Source organism: Alligator sinensis, unplaced genomic scaffold, assembly GCF_000455745.1.
Source record: "Alligator sinensis unplaced genomic scaffold, ASM45574v1 scaffold609_2, whole genome shotgun sequence".
Lineage (NCBI taxonomy): Eukaryota > Metazoa > Chordata > Crocodylia > Alligatoridae > Alligator > Alligator sinensis.
The window spans coordinates 1,273,841-1,292,597 of record NW_005842090.1 but is presented as its reverse complement, the minus strand read 5'-3'; the positions used below and the strand labels follow the sequence as shown (position 1 = coordinate 1,292,597).

The 18,757-nt window shown below is 40.4% G+C and overlaps 1 protein-coding gene across 1 annotated transcript in view; it reads left to right on the top strand.

Annotated features, from left to right (window-relative positions):
- COMMD10 (COMM domain containing 10) overlaps positions 1-18,757 on the top strand; it is a 223,811-nt gene that overhangs the window by 109,318 nt on the left and 95,736 nt on the right. The window contains exon 7 of the mRNA XM_025204614.1: positions 7,310-7,336. Coding sequence (XP_025060399.1) covers positions 7,310-7,336 — 27 coding nt within the window. The remainder of the gene's footprint in view (positions 1-7,309; positions 7,337-18,757) is intronic.

Genomic DNA, 18,757 nt, shown 5'->3' with positions numbered 1-18,757 from the left:
TTTCCCTAGAAATCATCTGCCCTAGGAGTGGCCTTACTAGTGCATTGGTCAGTGGCATTAATACATCCCTATCGCTACTGAAATACTTTACCCAGTTGCATTGTATTTACATTTTTCATTGCTGTATCATACTGGTGACAAAATGAATATGAGAGAAGGATTTGGATATGTTAGCCGATCATAGTGATTTTTTAACTAATGAATCCTTTGCTTACAGCATAGTGCCAAAGCAAATGATGTTGTACTTCTGTATTATGAAATTTAATTTCATAATAGTTTACTTAAGTTATTCACATTTTCCTATATGATGTTCTCCTCCTCTGTATTGATGTTCTTCAGTGCACTCACCCTTTTTGTGCCAAAGTCATTAATGAAAGTATTAAGTAAAATTAATCCCTGAAATGTTTGTTAAGCCTAACACCTCTTTCAACCTTCCCTTTACAATTCTTGTACTAATCCCCATTTTCTCTATTGTAACTAATAATTTTCTAGGTGACATCATATCAAATGTTTTATAGTCCAGATAAATGAGAGAGATCTTATATTACTTTGTCTGGATAATCAGTTACTGTATCAAAGACACATATCAGGTTAGCATGGCATGATAAACTCTAGGATGTGCTCTGATTCACTGATTCCCTTAAGGTACCCTTGCCATTTGGGTTCAGTAAATCTGGGAAACCCAATCTAGTAGGAATCCCAAAGGAAGATGGCAGGGGCTGATTTCCCCCAATTTCGGTAATAAATAATTTGGGTAGCTCTTAGCAATGTCTGTGAATCTGGCTTCTGAACTTTAATGACTTAAGTGCTGCCTTGTAAGTTAGACAAGGTTCCTTGGGTGAATTTGATATCTTTTATTAGACCAACCCAAATGGTTGGAGAATAGTTATTAAGCAAGGTTTCGGGTTCAAAAACCCTTCATCAGCCTTGTAAGTTACACACGTGAGGAAAGAATCTCGATTTTTTTTCAGATTTACTAGTCAATTGATGCAGAACTCAGATGATCCCATGTATTTTATTTAGAGGTTAATATTTGCAGACGGAGTTAGAATTACAGTAGCTTCTGTTTTGTGTTACATGCTGTGGCAAAGAAACAAAAGGGTTCTCTTAAATAAGTGTAAAAAATATTAAGCTTTCTCTTGAGAGGGGAAAAAAAAATCAAAAGCAGTAAAAGCAAAACCTGATGATATTCTTCTAAGTAAGATAGTTTTGGGATTACATTATATTCTAATGGAATACAGTATTTGTATGCATTATTCTTGCAAGAGTGGTATATGCTACAATAATTGAGTTCTCCCAACATGATTATTATAAATCTCGTTTTTGTTACCCTTTACAACTGTACTATCGGAATTCATCCAAAGCATTTACAAATATAAAGTGTCCCTTTTCTTCCTTTTTTAGATTGTTGATGATTTACCTTGATTATTCATAATTATATGTATTCTGAGACACTTAGCGAGAGACCTGAGTCTAGGCATTTTTTTTTAATGTTGTTGATCTATTTCTTTTCTTACCTTTTTCCTAATAATAAGTTCTGTAGTTTTTGTCCAGCTTCTGCTTCCTGTGCTGTTATTGATTGACAGTTTCATTGTAACAACAGAGAATACTTGTGCAATGAAAACGTGCTGGATCATTAGTGGAGAAGTGAAACCTGAAAGTACTGAAGGTTGTCCCAGAGGAAGCTTTGACTAGCAGAACAGAAGCTTTGAATTGGTCTCTGAATGCAGCAGAAACCAATACATAGAATAGAACACAGGACTGATGAACATGAGATTTAGTTTTGTTAAGTAGGTGGGCTAGAGATTTTTTTTTTTTGTATGCACTGGACAATGGTTATGATATATGTAACAAAATAAGATGAGTTAAAATAATTAATGGAGACCATGAATGATGGAGTACAGTGTCCTATACTTTATTATGAAAAGATGAAGTAAAAATGCTTGGCTAATCAAAGGTATCTTTTTGTCACTATGATTATATGAAAATTCAAGGGCATTGAGCAGACCAAAAGGCTCCTACAGATCGTGGAGGGCAGTACAATGGTGAAGAGTACTTCCTTTGCTTCTGGTTGTCCCATGGCTGTTAAATTTCTAAGATTTCATATACTACCAATATTCAACATGCTATTTCTTTTCAACGAATGCTTCACTGAAGGCAATAGGATTTTTTTGGCTAAGAAGCAAGACATTTGGTCTGTGATGGACACTTCCTATGATGATATTGAAGGAGAGGAGGGAAGTGGGGGTAGGAAAGAAGAAATGTGGTTTGTTCTAGAGCCCTTTCTTTCATTCCCCAGTAAAGCTGTCCTCCATATATTCTAGTCATCTTATCCAGGACAATGAAAGTGAATGCTTTATGCTTTCCCTCACCCTTAGATATGCGTAGGACATGCGACTATTTCATGGATCGCTGTAGAAGTCCCGGTAGTGTGGCAGTTTTTCAGCTAATTTTTGTTGTATTTTTCCTTCCCTGTTGTTAACATTGGAAACAGACATCTTGTTTTCATGGATGTCCCTGAAGGTTATCTCTAATATGTTTTCTTTAGCTGAAGTAACTGCTATTTTTTTGTGACCTCGTAATTGGTTGCTCAGAAAAGTACTATGATGTAACAATGGGAATACTCTTACTTACAGATGATTATCTAGAAACCAAAATTGACAAACTTTTGATAAACAAATCTCTTATTTATAAAAACCTTTAAAATGGTAAATATTACAGTAGTGTGCATTCATATAATATTGTTTTGTTTCTAATAACATAGCTAAATATTCACTGATACATCTAAATGAGGGTAGCTTTATGCTTGTATAATATCAAATGGAAATAAAGTGAGCAAGGGGATATCCGTTACTAATGTAAAGAATTGGGGACGAAAAATACAGAAAATACAGAAGCAGAAGTTGTCTCTAAGTCGAGTGTTTTTCCTATGGCATCAAAAGGTCTTTAAGTAGCTGAGCATTATACCTCTGGACTGTGAATCTTGTCCTTACACCAGGAACACACACTGATGTTTCAGTGTGGTAGTTGGTGGTAATGAGTGCAAAATACAATCCGAAGAGAGTCAAGATAAAAGAAGACATCTCCTAATACTCTCTTGGGAGACTGAGCCCTGAGCATAATGGGGAAGGCATTATGATGACTCCAAACACTCTTCTGGGGTATTCAAGCTCAGTCTAACGTCAGTCAGTAGCCATGCTTTTGTAAAAATACTCTCAAGTATAGAAGAGAGCAAGACAGTTGGACCGTATCTTAAGACAGGGTAATTTTAGTCATTTGAATTGAATTTTAATAGATTAATTTAGAAATCTACTCAACCTGAAATTTCATTTAACAGGAACATGCCAAACTGTAATATGAATTAGCCTGCAAATGTTTATTTTGATAAAAGTTTATAGATGATGTGCCTTAATAAGCTTTTAAAGGGGCATATTCAGATCTCTGTATATTGAGGTCTTAGGTTATCGTAGGCACTTTAGTAATGGGGTAATTATTGACAAAGGCAGAGTGCAAATGAGGATCCAGACATCACACTATAAATGTCACGTAACACTTTTTTTGTTGGGGAGCAAGTGGAATTTGCCTTCCAGCTTGACAGTGTAAGTAGATCTACTTTTTCTTCTCTTAGCAACCATAAACACTTAGATGGAAAAGAAAAATGAAAATGCTCAGTAGTGGTATTTAGGCATAGGTGCTTAAGAAGTCACCCAAGATGCAGTGTTGAAAGGAATGCCCAAATTTATTCTAAGGGATTTGGGTGTCCTGTTCCTCATTCTTCTGATGTTTTGGTAGTAAGTTGATTTTTGTGTCTGTCTAGCTAAAGGCATAGTCCGCTCCTTACCAGCCAGTGGCTACCACTTTTATCCAGTGGAAAACTGAAGTCATTTCTGTCCTCTTTTCAAAGAAGAGAGGAGAGCAGCACAGTAGCTTCTGGCTTGGTATTGCCCAGATGCTAAAAGCAGACTCTTCAGGCTAGTTACAGATCAGCCAACGATAGGGGAAGAAGACCTATTGTTGACTGGAAAAAGAGGGGAATGGCAAGTAGGACAAATGAGACGAGCAGTGGGAAAATATATCTGGTATGACGCTGAAGAAACAAAAAAGATCCTGAGGGAGAAGGACATAGGACAACCACAAGGGAAAATTAATAATCCTCAAAATCTTTGTTGTTTTGGTTGGCATTGCCCAGAAAAGTCAGGTAGCCACTTTGGAACTCTCAATACTGTTAAAGATATGTCCCTGGAGGCAGGGAGGAGAAGGTCTTAAACTGCATATAACATCTAGAGCTTGGGTGTTATGGTTAGCCAAAGGAAGAGTGAGCAAGTTTGGGGAGGAAAATGAATATGAGGGAACCGGGAATTTTGAGCAAAGAAACTAACTAGGAAGAAGACAAAACAGAGACATCAAGAACAAGTTGAAATGAGCTGCAACAGAAGAGGGAATTCTTTGGGAAGAGAATGAAGATAAATGTGGGAAGAAAAGTAGAAAATTAATAAAATAGCACAAAACAGAGAGACCAACTGTAGTAGATAAGTTTAAGGAAGGAAGGCAGTGGCGGGGGGAGGAAGGCAAAATGAAAAAGAGAGAGTAAGAAAAGTACAACAACTTAAAGGTTATATTTATTTGATGAATAGATTGTTACTGCATTTTTGGGGTAATTGTTAAGACGTGTTGCATTACATTTACTCTTATAGTATTCTGGTATATTTTAATTTTTTTCTTATGGTGAGAGATTCCAAATAAGTTCCTCAGAGCATATGCTCAACTAAAACAGACTCTTGAGAAGCTGCAAGAGAGACGATTCTAGCCTCTGCATGTATTTTGACATTTCTGTTTTAGATGTGGTACATTTTTGTGACTTTCAGTTCATTTCTTCATTTAAGGCTTCAACCAGAGAGCCGACTTAAACTATTAAGGAAGTGGCTGAGGATATACTTCATTTTCTATCCCATCCTTCTTCCCACTTTGGCTCTTCTCCTACTGCAGTTCCAGCTTCCTTCCAACCTCCTGTCTTGTTGTTGGCCACATCAACTCAGTGAAAGTTGAGAACAGATTATAGGAGTAGCTGCTAAACCAGAGAGGAATGGAGGTGCAGTGGCTTTTAGGCAGTCACTGAACATCTTTGCAGCTGGTTCTCTTGAAAGAAGGACACAACTAGATTCATTAGAACTTCAGTATTAGTTCAGGGTGGTATAAAAGGGCCTGAAATTTATTTTCACATAAGACCCAAATTTTTCTTTCACATGGCTTTACATTAGCAGGACACCTGTGAGTTGTGAGAGTTACTTTTGACGTACACTGGTTTATATAAGAGAAGCCAAAGGCTCAACGTGTTTTTCTACAATATAAAATGTCAGAAAACATAAAGCATGCTGTCATTTATAGCGTTAAGGAAAATGTAATGATTTTTTTTCTGTCTAAATTCCAATGAAATTTTAGAGCAAATAACTGTAATTATAAAAAATCAAATTGTCATTAACAGTCTTGTCTACCATTTCTCTCTCTCTCTCTCTCTCTCTCTCTCTCTCTCTCATTTTTCTGTCAGCACATATTTGGTACAGTACTTTCGTGGGTCTGATTTGGTTAAAATGTGTTAGCTGGCATTTAGTATATTCTTTCTGTTTACCAGATATTTTTTAAAAGTAATTTGCTGCAATATCACTGGAAATTAGTCTTTTATTGTATGAGCTTTATGAATAGCTGAACTGGGTGGGTTTGTGTGATTTAAAAATCATTCAAGTTTAATACTGTTTAAATGGATCCAAATTTGAGAATAGAAGGACATGCTAATGTAGAGGTTTTAAAGGGAAAGGAGTCTCTAGCAGTAATATATTTCATATTTAGTTATCTGCTGCAGTTATATTTACACAAAGATTCTGAACTGACCATCTGGTTCAAGTTTTCATTAGTTCTTTAGGTTTTCAGATGCTTTGCTACTTGTAGACACTGTTACATATTCCTGTATAAACAACCTGCTTGCAAATGTTGAAGAAAAGCCTGCCTAGCTTCCAAGTTGCTCACTAAATTATTCAAATGAATCGAGTTATGTGTTACTTACTGATCCTGCAATGTACTGTAAAATTAGAGTCACAGATTACTGTCTACCACCCAGTTGGCAGTACTGGCAGTGATGTAATTTCATCTTTTTGTCACAGGAATAGATGCAACTAATTACCTTAATTGAGTTCATTGCTTTGTACACCTGAAAATAGTTCCTTAATTGACTTCAGGGAGTGTGACTGCTTTTTCAAGCTTTTGTTTTAGCGTGTCCATTTTGAGGTTACATTTTCAGTTATTTCATAAGTGAGTCTGTTTACTCATACACAGCTAAATGCAGCACATTTAACTCATAACTTTTTTTTGTAGATTCTGTGTTGCCTATGTTAAGGGAACCATCCTGGTCTTACATTTTTTCCTGAAATTTGTTAATTGAGGTCTTCTTAAAAGAAGGCCAATACAATTTGTTATTATCCCTATAAAGTTTTAAAAAACTACTCTTTTTTCACTGTTTTTTAAAAATCTCATAGTTTATTTATAGCATGAATAATATCTATGAAAGACTTGTCTTTAAAAAAAAAAAAATCAGTCTCTCCCCCCCCCCCTTTTTTTTTTCCCCACCATGAATGAAATATTTGGTAAAATTGCCTTGTTTTAATTAGGTCAGCAGCAGCACTTTGTTGTTAAATACAACTCTAGATATGTAATTTTAGAGTCTAAACATGTCTGGAAAAGTTAAGCTCAAGGATACTGGACTAGTTATCAGCCAAAGGCATGACGGGCTTGAAGGTGAAAAGAGATTTATCATTTTTTAAATGAATGTATGTAAACTAGTTTGTCCTGTATTTTGTAGTCTCATTTGTGATATTTTGTACATCATTATGCATGCTCATCCTAGTATGTTAGCACACATTTAATAACCTGATTGATGATGCAAAGCTTTCACTAGTACTTTCAGCGTTTCAATTATTTTTTTTTACCAGGATCATGTTGTTTCTCTTAAAGAAGAAAAAAAAAAATGCATGCACACATGCACTCACATACACACGAAGAATTAGTTTGGTTTTTTTTTACCTAGGGACATGAGGGCTTGCACATTATTGGGAACCAGACATTGTGTCTGGGTAAAATTACTTCTCACATTCAAGATACTTTTCCACCATGGTAATTGCAGAGAAACTAGGTCTTTTTATAAATGTCAAAAAGGTAGAAGAAAGTAAAATGTCTTTTGAAAGATGCACATATGCATAAATTTGAGAGGTGCTCTGAAAACTGTTATGGGGATCTTGACTGCAGATTTTTCTCCCTGTAGGTACAAGAAATGAAAGCGCCTTCACAGGTAAATTACCAGTAAATCTTCTTAGTTTTCCACTCATATAAACAGATGATGATAGTGGGTAGTGAAAAGTAGACTACCTAAGCTGTTTTAAAAAGTGTGTTATTGCAAAAGAGAGAAGGGGGAAAAAAAGACACAAATCAAACATCTAATAATGAATAGGTGGAGAGGGGGACTTGGGAGAGTTCAGTCTAATGACACTAAATAAGTTACACAAGGTGATGCCCAATGAAAAATGCTAAAGTTATAAAATCACAGATTAAAATGTTAGATTCCTGGTGCATACCTCTGCCTTTTCTTCCCTGCCCCATCAGTTCTTAGTTTTATTCTTTCACTTGGCTCCTTACCTGATCCCATTTTCCTTCACAGACTCTCTCTAGACTCCTTGCCTGGTCAGTTTGTCTTTTTCTCTTTGTTCTGGGTCTAGCAGCTTTGTCCAGGTGGTCACAGTGTTGCCCTCCCTCAAGTCCACTGCCCAATTTCCTTTTTCTTCTTCCTCCTGTGCCACCCTCCAATCTTGGTCACCCCAAAATTCCATTTTTCAAACTTCCTCGCCCCACCTCTCAAGTCTGTCTTTTGTTCTGTCTGCTTTGAAATTAGGTAGCTTCCCTCCTCCATCCTGCCTCAGTCAGTAAGAAAGGGGTCACAGAGAGATACCTGTGATCAGTTCAGATGCGTGGCTAAGAAGTATAGTTGTAAAAATCCAGTCAGCTCCAGGCTGGAGCATGAGAAATATAGCCACTGACATCTAAAAAGTATGCCCTTTTGTATGGGCTTTAGTTTGTCAGAGGCTTGTGACTTGGCCAGATTTCTCTTTAGCACAAAAAACATCTTTCTGCCAAATTTTAAATGTCTGCTCTTTGCTCCCTCCATTTAATAATATGGACATGCCAGAGTTAAGGACATAAAACACAAAACAAAGGTCACCAGACTTTAACATGGACAAAACTGTGCGTTTTCTTTGCATACGTCATTCTTGAAACAGATGGACCATTTTGGCTGAAATTCATTTAAAACAAAACAACTTCTTCCCCCTGCCCCCCCTCAAACCTGAGAGAGACACTTAATATACAAAATCTATATTCCAGTAGTTGAAATTTGGCAAAGTTGTTTATAAGTGGAAAAGGGTCTTATTAAGGAAAGTATTGGGCCAACTTATTAAAAGGGACTACCAGCCTGATCTGTTTAAAAAGAAAAAGGCAATGCATATTAAAGTATCTAAAAGTAGTTAGATGCATTAACAGTATTTCTTTCCTCCGCTTTTGATACTTTGTTTGTTGTCTTAGACGGGGGTCAGTAACATATAAACTGTGAGCTGGATCTGCCTGCAGAACTGGAAGGCTTTGTGTGCGCCCGTGCCCATGCTGGGGCTGATCAGCTAGGAGCTATGCCAGTGCTGGGCAACTTCCTACTACCTCTGTGCTGCTCAGAGAGCCAGTACCAAGTTCCATGGGAGAGATCTGCGGTTAGGGTCAGGAAAAGCAAGCTGAGACAGGAGCCAGGAGAACCAGAGAGAACAGTGAATGCGAGCCTTGACGGAACAGACTGAGACTGTGTGAAAGTGTGCTTGCAGCCTGAGGCTGTAGGTGCATTTAAAAGGGGTTCGTAGTGTTTTCAGTCACCAATCCAGTTGCAGAGACCTAAAGCAGTCACATTAGCCCAGGTGTGGTAACTCAGGTGCTTGGCCCAGCTGGTCATGCTTGATCAGAGGCCCTGACAGTAACCCTTCCCGCCCCCCCACCCCCCCTTTACATCTTCCAGGTGGCCTGGGACCTGGCTTTTCTGTGTACTTCTGATGGAAGTCTTGCACTAGTTTGGGTGCATAAACATGGTCGGCTGGTTTCCAAGATTGCTCTTCAGGACCTCCCAGTCGATCAAGTAGTGGAGCTTGCCTCAGATGAGTTTAGAGTCTAATACAGGGGTGGGCAAAGTCCAGTCTGTGGGCCAAATTGTGCCTGTGTCAGACTCCATTTTGTAGCAGCTCCTGCAGTGGTAGTTTCTTCTGGCTGCTGCTACTGGACCCAGCCCCACTGCCTGGGCACCCTGGCCCATTCACCCCCCACACACTGTGGGGGGCAGGACCCATGTGGGCAGGGTTCATGGCCAGGCAGCTGGGATGGGTCCGCAGCCAGGAATGAAATGGGTGGGTGGGATTGGGGAGACCCTGGGATCTTGGGAGGGGGGGCAGCCAGGGCAGAGCTGTGGCGAGCTCAGGTTTTGCTAGCAGGAAATGGATTGGAGCCCTAGCCCTGTGCTGCCACCGCCACAAGATCCTGGACTTGGAACAGCAGTGCTCCTAGCTGGTGTCCATGGAGACCCTGGAAGCAGCAGATTTGGGTTTTGTGGTCCCATGCTGTCATGGCTCCGCTGTTCCTGGGGTCTCCACAGAGACTGGCCAGGAGTGATGTGGGTAGGGATTGCTGGGAAATGGAGTCCAGCCACTGGTTGGATCCACCATTTTGCCCATCCCCAGTCTAATACCTGTGACTTTTCACTATCGCAGGACAGGGAGCAGGAAGGGTCCAGACTCCCAGGGAAGGGGTTCTCAGTGAAACATTTGAGGAAAACGAAGTGCACTTTCAGTGTCCCAGGCAGCTGAAGCTTGAATGTTATTTGTTCCACAACCTTAAATGGGCCCACGTACTGGTGGTCCAGTTTAGCTGATAGTTTTTGAAAAGAGCCAGACAGGACTTGTTGCAAATTGAAATGGTGGGGCCAGGCTGCCAGCATCAGTCAGCCTAGTCTTTTTATGTGTTCTTGGCTGCATTGAGGTGGGTCTTTAGGTCTCGTTGAACCTGTGCAAGATGGGATACAAGGTTGTTCACTGTAGGGACCCATGGGAAAGTAGACAGTGCTGGGTGAAACTGAGGATGGAGAAAAAGGGGGTCTGGCTTGTGAATGTATAGACAATGTTGTAATGCAAATTCTGCTAGAGAGAGCAAGGTCACCCAATTATCCTGGTGAAAGTTTAAAAAGCACCTGAAGAACTGTTCAAGAATCTGGCTTACATGTTCGATTTGTCCATTAGTCTGAGGGTGGTATGCAGAGGAGTGAAGAGGTTCCACACTCAGGACCTTACAGAACTCATGCCAGAAATGCAAAATAAACTAGAGTGCCATGATTGGTGAGCACCTGAGATGAGCAGCCATGTAGGTGAGAGATATGCCTCAGAAATAGGTCAGCCATTTTGCTGGCAGCGGGGAGAGACTGGCCAGGGATAAAATTGACCATCTCAGTTAATGCATCCACCATGACTAGGATCATGGAGGAGTTCTTAGAATGTGAGAGGTCCATAATGAAATCCACTAAAAGTGTTGACTGTGGTAGTCTGAGGTGTTTAATAACTAGAGGAGACCACCTGACCAAGTTCAAGTTTTCTTGGTTTGGGCATATGTGGTTCATGAAGAGATGTCATAGCCCATTTAGGGCTTCCAGAATTGCCAAGAGACTAAAAGCTGGGTCGTGGTACATCCTAAAGTGCCCTGTAGGAGGTGAGTCATGACAGATCCATAATATTCTTGATATTGCTGGATTCTCCAGGGTGTACACAGGCTGGCAGAAAAAAGAAACCCTTGAGCCATCAAAAATCAGTTTTGGATGGCTTTGCCAGCTGACAGTTTTTCAGCAAGGGGATCATCTACAAGGTCCATTTGAATGGCTGCTAGGAAGCTTTGCCAAGTAGTTCCCCAAATGAAGTTTTTAGGTAAAGAATGGTGGAAGATGGCAATGGGTCTAGTGCAGAGGGTTCATTTGTATAAGATAGGGCTCTGGTTCTTGACTCCTGGATGATGCATGATTATGAAATTAAAACAGGAAAAGAAGAGCAACCAGTAGACCCATTGAAAATTTCAGTTTCTAGCTTGTCTGGAGATATTTCAAGTTGTTATGGTCCTTTATTATCTGGACAGGGTGATGAGCCCTTTCCAGAAGGTGCTGCCACTCCTCAAAAGCTGCCTTGATCATGAGGAGTTCCCTGCCCCAAGTGTTGTTATTCCTTTTGGTGGAATCAGGTCTCAGGAAGAAAAGGCACAAGGCTGCAACTTGTTCAGCATATCTGAAGCCTGAGACAGAATAGCTCACATAGCTCAGCTTGAGGAGTTAGCTTCCACTAAAAAGGGTTCTGTGGGATCTGAGTGCACCAGGATGGGCACAGAGGGGAAAGCCTTTTTTAGTGTCTTGAAGGCTGTTTGGGCTTCTGGAAATAATTGAAATGGTATCCCTTTCTTAGGAAGGGTGATTGTTTGGGGCTACTACATGTGAGAACCCTCTGATCAAACATCTCTGAAAATTAGCAAAGCCAAAGAACCACTGGACTCCCTTAATGTCATGTGGCATGGTCCATTCAGTGATTGCAGTTACTCTACATGGATCCATTGCCAGGTCCTCGGTGGAAATTATATAACCAAAGAGTTCAGTTGAGGTTCTGTCAAATTGCATTTCTCTAACTTGACGTGTAGTCAGTTTTCCCAGAGCCTGAGCACATGCTCTGAACACTGAACCGCATCATGAGAGAATTAAAATGTCCAGATAAATTATACCAAATCAATTGGTCCAGCTTATCTTCAAACACATCATTAACAAAGTGTTGGACTGTGGCAGGGGCATTGCAGAGTTCTAAGGGCATAACCAAGTATTTAAAATCACCACAGCTGGGCCAAAATGTGGTCTTTCACTTGTCCCCCTCCTGTATACAGATTAGGATGCAGATCTAACGTCAAAAAAATCTTTGCCTGATGAAGCCTCTCACATAATTCATTCATTAAAGGCAGTAGGTGATGGTTATGAACTGTTAGCTTGTTTAAGGCCTTGTAATTGATGCAGGGGCAGAAAGAACTATCTTTCTTGGCAACAAAGAATATTAGGGCCCTGACTGGGGATGTAGAAAGCCTGATGAGCCCCTTGAAGAGGTTCTCTGCAGTGTACTTGAGAGCCTTGAGCAATGGTTCGAAGAGGGATTAAGCGCATCCAAATGGGATCTGTGCTCCTGGCAAAAGAAGAATGGAACAATTGTAAGGGCCATGCAGGGGAAGTTGGTTTTTCTCCTTTCTTGTCAAACAGGTCTGCTAAGTCTTTATATTTGGCAGGGAGAGATGGGTCAGGGTATGTGGGATATGTACTTCCTGTTAAGGCAGTCCACAGATCTTCTATAATTGAGGCAAATAACCTGATGTCTTTGGCTTTGCTTCTGGCCTGAGTCTTGGCTGAGGAAATACCTTAAGCAAGAGCACAAGCAGCAGGGCGAGTTGAGTGGAGTTCCTCAACCCATATGAGATGTCCAGGTTATGGAGGGACAGCCAAGGTGTCCCCAAGATAACCAAAAAGTGAGGGGAATGGATAAGATAAAAAGGAGACTCCTAGTGGTCACCTGTCACTATTTCTAACAAAACTGGTTCACTGGTGATGCGCCTTGAGGAGAGAGTGGATCCATCCACGGGCTGCTTCTGCTTCAGGGTTCTGTCTTAGCCTGACCAATACCTGGTGCTGTTCTGCTAGGGTTAAGCCCATGAAATTACCAGAGGTCCCTGTGTCTGAGGGCCAGAACAGAGACATCCACCCCAGGCCAGTGTTGTAGGTGAAGCATGACTAGCAATGGCCAGCCTTGGGGTTTGGTGGCACTCGGGCATTTAATGGGAGTCAGGGGCTGGCTGAATGGTCAGTAGTGGGCCCAGACAACACTCCTCTAATGAGGCTGGCCCAGGGAGTTTCCTGTATAGGAGCCTGGCGTTCCCTTCCTTGGGCAGGTCCGGGCAAAGTGCCATGCTTCTCCACAATACAGGAGACCCTGGGAGCAATGACGATCCTTCGTCTGCAAGGGGAATCTTTTTGTGGTTGTGTCTACTTACGTGCATTCCACCAGGGACAGTGTTGACTCTTCTGGGGCTCTAGCTGTTCAAAGTAGCAGGGAGCTTCACCCAGGCCAAGTCATCTTTAATGTGGCCCTGAAGGCCCTGGTGAAAGTGGAAATGTTGAGGTGTCTCATTCCATTCAGTGTCAGTGAGCAGCTGTCTAAACTTGGTGGCATAACCTAATACTGGGCAGTGCCCTTGTTCGAGGGTCAAGGGAGCTTGCTCCACAGAATGGTCTCAGTGTGGGTCTCCGAAAATCTTGGCTATGACCTGGATAAAGTCTTTGAGTTTGTGAAGGAGGGGGTCTGCTGATTTCTAGAAGTGGGGAAACCCAGGCCCAGGGCATCACCACTTAAAAGGCTGATGATCAGTCCCACTTTGGCTTCATGTGACTGGTAGGTTTTGGGGCTGAGAGGAAAAGTGATGTGACACTGATTAATAAACTCCCACAAGTAGTAGGGATCCCCGTTGGATTTGTCAGGTAGCGGAATATACATGATTTGGAGTAAGATGACACCGGTGGGCCTGGAAGCAGGGTGCATTGGATTTGCAGGGCCATAACGTGATCTTGTAATCCCTGTAAAGCAGCTAGCACCTCATCCCCAGAAATCTGCCAGGTGATAAATCCATTCCCCCAAACCACCGTGGGTCTAGGAGGCACACCTTGCTATGTGGGTTTGGCCAGGATGTAAGCAGCTGGGCCTGTGGTAGGCCAGCAAGGCAGGAGCACAGATTACCCAAATATTGGGTTGGGGTCTGGACCAGAGGGGTGGAGAAATGTGGGAGCCAAGTGCCAGGAGAGCTGAGAGGGGAGATCTGGGAGGTGTAGTTTTGAGAAGTGCACCGAGATCAGAAACGAGGGGTCAGAGCCAGTACCAAGTTCCAGAGGAGATCTGAGGCCAGGGTCTGCAGTTGAGTCAGGATCCAGGAGAGCCAGAGAGCGTAGCGAATGGAAGAGTTGATGGAAACGACAGGTTATGTGAAGGTGTGCCTGCACCCTGAGGCTGCACTTAAAAGGCGTGAGTGACACTTTAAGCAGCCAATCTGGTTTCAGAGAACTGGGACAGTCACATTAGCCAGGGACCAGGAGCAGGTGTGATAATGCAGGTGCTTGCCCCATCCAGACATCCTTGATGAGAGGCCCTAACAAATTCAAGTTAGCCTCATTAGGTTGATTTAATCAAGTCTCCATCCATTCATGTGAACTGGTGCTTAGCTGTGGCACTGATCATTGCTTTACAAACACAGAATGTAAGAGAGTAAACAAAAACTCTCTTGTAATGAACTTCTTAGACTACATATAACTTTGTTTAGGAAAAAGCAGGAAATTCTTTTACTTATTTTAAGTCTAGGTCTCAGTTAAGCCTAGGATAACCTACAGGCGTAGTTCATTTTTAATAAGTTACTTAGTGCAAATCAAAATTTTGCCTTGAGTTGTAGGTTTATAAATGTTTGTAAAATGCACCATCACTTTATGCACAATATAATCCTTTTCCTTTTGTAGTGGTTATAGCAATGCCTGTGAAATAAACACCATATATCTTGTGACCATCTCCTTTTTAATGTTATTGCAATCCTGAACTTGTTTTGTATGAAATGTATATTTAGATACAAATTAAATACTTTCCCTTAACTTAAATCAATAGAGCTGCCTTATGAAAAGGATATGTTTAAGTATTATGAAAGAGAATCAAGCTCTTCATATGGTATTCAGTTCATGTCTATATTTAATATGTTCATCTTTGGATGACTTCAGCAAGGCCTGGATGTTCAGCACTTTTGAAAATCAGGACAATTATTTAGATGTTTGTTTAGATATGAATTTAGGAACCTAATTTAGACAAATACTTTGGAAATCATGGCGTCTGACTTTATTTTTTTGTTTGCACCTATTTATTTCAATAAATATCAGGATATATTTATTAAATCACGGTGTCATCAGCCCCTAAATAAAATGCTGAAGCCAACAAAGTACATCCAAAAAACCTCATGACATTCAGGGGGGGAAAAAGTTAAGATAGAATCAAAATTTCCACGCATTTTTCCACTGTTTAAATTTTAAAATTTCCACTGATTTCCACAGACATTTCCACTGTTTAAAAAACAAAAGACAAAACAAAATAAAATAAAAGCAACCAACTAAACCAACATAATCAGTACAAAATCAAATTAAAATGAACAACAAACAAAAATTACCACCATTTGGTTCCCTTATATATGTCATGAGGAAAGGGCTTTTAAAAATAATTGTTGGGATGCTTTTCTGGGCAGAACCTTAGTGGAATCTGCATTTCACAGGGGAAGCTATTATCCATCAGTCTGACAGTGACCCCCTCCCCTCCCTTACTGCTGCCAACATACAGCTGAGACCCTTGTTATTTGCCAGTCACTTTTATACTTCCTGAGATATTAATAACCTCAGAGAAAGTGATGACCATTTTCATAGGTGACAGAGATTTTAGAACTGTAGTAATTTTGCAATTTGAAACTTAGTCTCCTAAGTCACTTCAGTACTCTTAATTTTTTTCCCCTTCGACTCTAATTACAATTTTCATTTTTTACTTATTTGTTTGCGTCTGTTTCTCAAAGTACTTACTATGGGAATGCTGTGGAGTAGCTAAATGAATCCACTTATATAAATTAACTTTATTCAGTTTTGCAATTTGTATCAGGGCTTGCAAAATATAGGATATTAACATGGTGATTATCATGGAATATATGTGTTAAATGCAAATTTAAAATAGATTCAAAGTTATTGTAAAATATTGCCTGATTTTGAAGGCAGTTCTTAACAAACACACACCTGTAAATACATTTGCTTTTCATTTGTTTATTTCATGACTATTCCATCATTCATTTTTTATGACTTTTATAGAACCATAAATAATAAAAAGCTTATAGCTGAAGCAAGATCTTTCTCTAAAATTATCTCTTCACACTTTGATAATTTAACCTTACTATCCCTATCCTCTGCTCTTCTGTTTTATTGTGGCTGTGTTCTTACCATGATTTGTTACGTTATTTTCTGAAGAGCCAAGGCTGGATTTAAGATGGTTGAGGCATTAGCTAGGATCTGAGGTCCCTGCCTGCAGAAATAAAAAGACATAAATAACTTATGGGTAACTTACCCTGTCTGATACAATTACCTGTACCTCCACAGTCTGTACCTTGGCATTTGCAACTGCTTTGCTGTAAATCAGTGCTGTGAATTAATTTGTTTGACATTAATTTCTGTGACTTCTCTATTACAATTTTACTTGTAAGGACATCTAAAATACTATTACTAAACAAATTCACTGTGTACTTTCACTTCTTTGTTGTAGAGTTTTGAAATCTTTTTTTCAATTTATATAATATGTAATAGTATATAATATGCATGTAATACATTCAGTACATATTTATAAATGAAATTATATATATTTATAAAATTATCATATATTAAATGGTTACCATAGTCACTCATTTCTAAGATGAGGTTTCCCCCCCATATAACATGGGAGAGGAAGTATTTTGTCTTAGAATCGAGTACAAGGATGGTGGGGGGGAAAGTAGCTGCTATAGCTTTGGTTCCAGCCCCTAACCAGGGTTGGGGCCATAGCCTCAGCTGTTGTGCCTCCGCCCCCACTGCCACCTCGGCACCCCACTATCTCCCCCTTGCAGCCTCTTCCCTCATCTTTCCCCACCCCCATGCAGCCTCTGCTCTCCCACCTGCCCCTCTCCTCTCCCCACTTACCCTTGATCTGCACCATCAGGCTCCATCCGCATTGCAGCCTGGAGCACTGAGTACAGCCCAAGCTTATCCCTGCAATAGTGCATAGCCTGCACAGCTGCTCACAAGGGGTAGTCTGGGGCCATGCACTGTGCCCCAGGCTAGAATGGGGATGGAGCCTGCTGGTATGAAGCAAGGTAAGGGGAGAATAGGAAACAGGCTGAAGAGGTGCAGGCACAAGAGAGGGAAAGCTGCTTGACCTTCCCACACTGCCTGCCCTCCTTACTCTGCCTCCCTGTAGCAGTAGGGGGTTTAAATTAAAGATGACCCTCCAATAATTTGATTCTATACATGGAAAATGATAACACATTTATACATTTTTCCAAGTATAGAATCTAATTATTTGGGGGTTTACTTAAATTCAGGGTCATTGTAGATTTTAGTGAATATGGTAATCATATCTATGAAAGTGTCTGTTTAAGACTTTGTGTGATTTTGCAGGTGTGGTATGTATTTGGCTGGGAAACTCTCATGCTTCAGATTGCTAAGGATTGCTGATTTGGGCCAGGAATTAGTTTAAAAATAAAAATGAAGACAACCAAACATTTGGGGAAGGAAATGGCTGACTCTGTAAGGAGAGAAACATTAATATGTAAAAGGAATACAACTAAATGATCAGATGTTTCAGTTTTGTAATAAGACATGGGGCAGGTTTTTTTGATCAAATTAAGAAAGCGTCTCTTAGGCCAAAATCATCCTGAACGTTGGTTTAACAAGCAAGTTCTGTATGATTGTCTCTGAATTGGAATCAGCTTAGTAATGCTGTGTTTATTTATCTATTTATTTATTTAAACTTGGGTAGATTCATAGTACAGTCTAAGTTAGGCATTTTTGAAAATGTGAAAGCTTTCTGGACAAGGAATAGTAACCAAGGAACACATTGTCTCTTTACCAAGTCACATGCCAGTTATTGTTGTTATGCCACGCTATCTTATAAATTTTGCTTCTGCTGCACAGTCTCCAGCAGTGCCCTGGGTACTACTTCTCTGCTGCTGTTGCTTTGCATTGCGTCTTTCTGTGTAACTATAAAATGAATTGCATGTCTGCTTCTACTTGAAGGAGTTGAAATCCGTGTGTGGATGTTATATATTGGATGTATTTAATTTATCTCTGTGAGGGAAAAAGTGTTTTGAAGAGAGCTGTAAACCCTGTAGTAACACTTGTTGATGTGTTTTGGTGAGAGAGGGAAGGAGTTCTATTACGATCAGACTTTTTTAAAGCAATTATGGAAATATTCTTGCTATTTCTTTTGGTTATTGGTGTTAATCTGCTAAGAGTATAGTTTGAAATAATGGTGTGCAAAGGCAGACTTTAACCTTGGGGAAACTTTCAGTTCCCACTTTAAAATTCATTCATTCTTTTCCATAGTGAAAGCCCCTAGATCAGTGTTTCACAACCCAAAAGTGGGTCACAAGAATATATGAAAGGGTTATGAACAAACTTTAAAAATGGATCGACAAATTTTTAAAATGGAGAAAAACATAGGAAACTGTGGCATTTCCCTTGCAGGCTATCAGAGTTCCAGCCTGCCCCATACACCTCCTCTACTGCACATACACTGCCCCATACACTGAGGGCCTGGGGGCAGCGGGTCAGGATTGAGGGGTACTGGGTCACGTCTGGCCATCAATGTCATTTACAAATGGATCCTGATATAAAAAAGGTTGAGACCCACTGCCCTAGAGATCATTTATGATGTGTGTTGTTACAGCTCTTTGGAAGCAGAACCAAGCTGTTTGGTCATGGCAGCTTGAGAATGACTATGTTCTCAAGACCTAGCCACATCACCTTGTTGCCAGAAGCTGCAGG